Source organism: Protobothrops mucrosquamatus, unplaced genomic scaffold (genome assembly GCF_001527695.2).
Source record: "Protobothrops mucrosquamatus isolate PMUCROS unplaced genomic scaffold, P.Mucros_1.0 scaffold1284, whole genome shotgun sequence".
NCBI lineage: Eukaryota > Metazoa > Chordata > Lepidosauria > Squamata > Viperidae > Protobothrops > Protobothrops mucrosquamatus.
Genome location: NW_015387488.1, coordinates 782 through 2,509, shown reverse-complemented (window position 1 = coordinate 2,509; position 1,728 = coordinate 782). Strand labels below are relative to the sequence as shown.

Here is a 1,728-nt window from a genome sequence, read left to right as displayed (position 1 = left end):
CTGCGAGGGGGCAAATCCGCTTGAGAGAGAAAGAGAGAGAGAAGCACAAGTGCCTCTCTCTGTCTCTCTCTACAAATGGCGGAGGACGCTCGGAGCTGCAGGGGAAGGCTCAAAGGTGTCCCCAAAACATCTTGCTCCATCGCCCCCTATCGCCCCCTTTTCATTCCATCGCCCCCACGCCGCCCCTTTTCATTCCATCGCCCCCCTGAAAAATGAAATCGCCCCCTGGGGGGCGGTACCGCCCAGGTTAAGAACCACTGGTTTAGAAGACCTCCAAGGTCCCTTCCTATTCCAATCTATTCTATTCTATTCTATTCTATTCTATTCTATTCTATTCTATTGTTATATCTCACACCTCATAGTGGGTTTCTACTGATGGTTTTCCAGAAGCCAATGAAAAATTTTCCAGAAGCCAGTGGGAAGTGATCAGATTAGTGCTGAACTGATTTTACCTGGCTTGTGTTCAATGACCTCTATTCTGCTGTCTGCTAAGATATTAAAAAATGCAACTAAACGCCTTCATCATTTGGAAAGAACATAAAGAAGAACAAGGTGGATTATATTCTGATACCCAACTTTCCTCTCCCAATTTTCCCAATTTCTGTTTTTCCACCAATTGATCTTAACTCTGTAACTATTGAGCAGGAAGTTTTTTACTGGTGTTTTATTCAGATAAAATATTTCTTAAATGGGTAGGTATGTTTTTGGTTATTCTCCAAATGTTTTGCAGACTTCATTTTGAAGTGTGCTGATGCCTTTTATTCCTCAGGACACTTCCACCAGTTTGCCATCAGTTTCAGTCCCATCTCCTATCTCAAGGTAATTTTCTTCAGTTTTATCAGCTTGAAATGCTGCTTTCAAAGTGGTCCTTGCATAGAAATGCCCTCACTTTTAATTCCAATACTGACAATCTAAATTTTGAAATAGAGTGCTCTAGCATAAATTCCCAATTAACTGGCTTAAACGATCAATTAATGTTAAGAGTGCGTGTATGCCTTGAACCATCTGATGAATGATTAATTGAACCTAAGTAGTTGTTGAATTGTTAATGCATCAATTTTATTTTCTACTGACTGTATATTAACATGGAAGTTAAATGCAATCCCAAGGCAGGCTATGCTATTTGAGAGTTCAGGAACTGACTTTTATAAAATCAGTATCTGAGAAGGAAAAAGGGTTAATAGATGCATTGTGACCTCTAGTTTTAAGACAATTATTAATCCCAATCAAAATTTGAGTTGTGTCTATTACCAACCACAGTTTCAAAAAACCAAATATGGATCCACCAAATTACTTCTGCAGTTTAAAATATTGGTCACCCACCTCTTCTGAGAGCAGAAATTTGCCAAATTCCAAATGATGTCTCTCTAGAATGGATGAGCCATGAAGTTTTGCTAAGGGATTTTGAGATCTGTTAGCAAACATGAGGGAAGATTAAAGAATAGAATAATTATGAGAATGTCAAATACTTCTTTATTTCTATCCTCAAGCTTGTAAACGATTGGAAGTGCCAAGAACAACAACCAGACATTGCTCTAATCTTTGTTGATTAAAGCTCTTACTAAAAAGTTGATTTTCTTGACTTGCGATATATCACTATAACTATTTTATAATACATTTTGTTATGCTTCATTGATTCCAAGGCAGTTTAAAATAAAAAACATGCAAAAAAACACAAAATTGACACAATAAGAATATCATCTGTAAAATTCTAAGCAGCAAAACCAG

The 1,728-nt window shown here is 37.5% G+C and overlaps 1 protein-coding gene across 1 annotated transcript in view; it reads right to left on the bottom strand.

Annotated features, from left to right (window-relative positions):
- The window catches only part of PDE6B (phosphodiesterase 6B), a gene marked incomplete at its 5' end in the record, with an annotated part of 12,169 nt that extends 10,758 nt beyond the window's left edge, over positions 1-1,411 (bottom strand). The window contains one exon of the mRNA XM_029285102.1: positions 1,324-1,411. Coding sequence (XP_029140935.1) covers positions 1,324-1,411 — 88 coding nt within the window. The remainder of the gene's footprint in view (positions 1-1,323) is intronic.
- Positions 1,412-1,728: the final 317 nt, after the last annotated feature.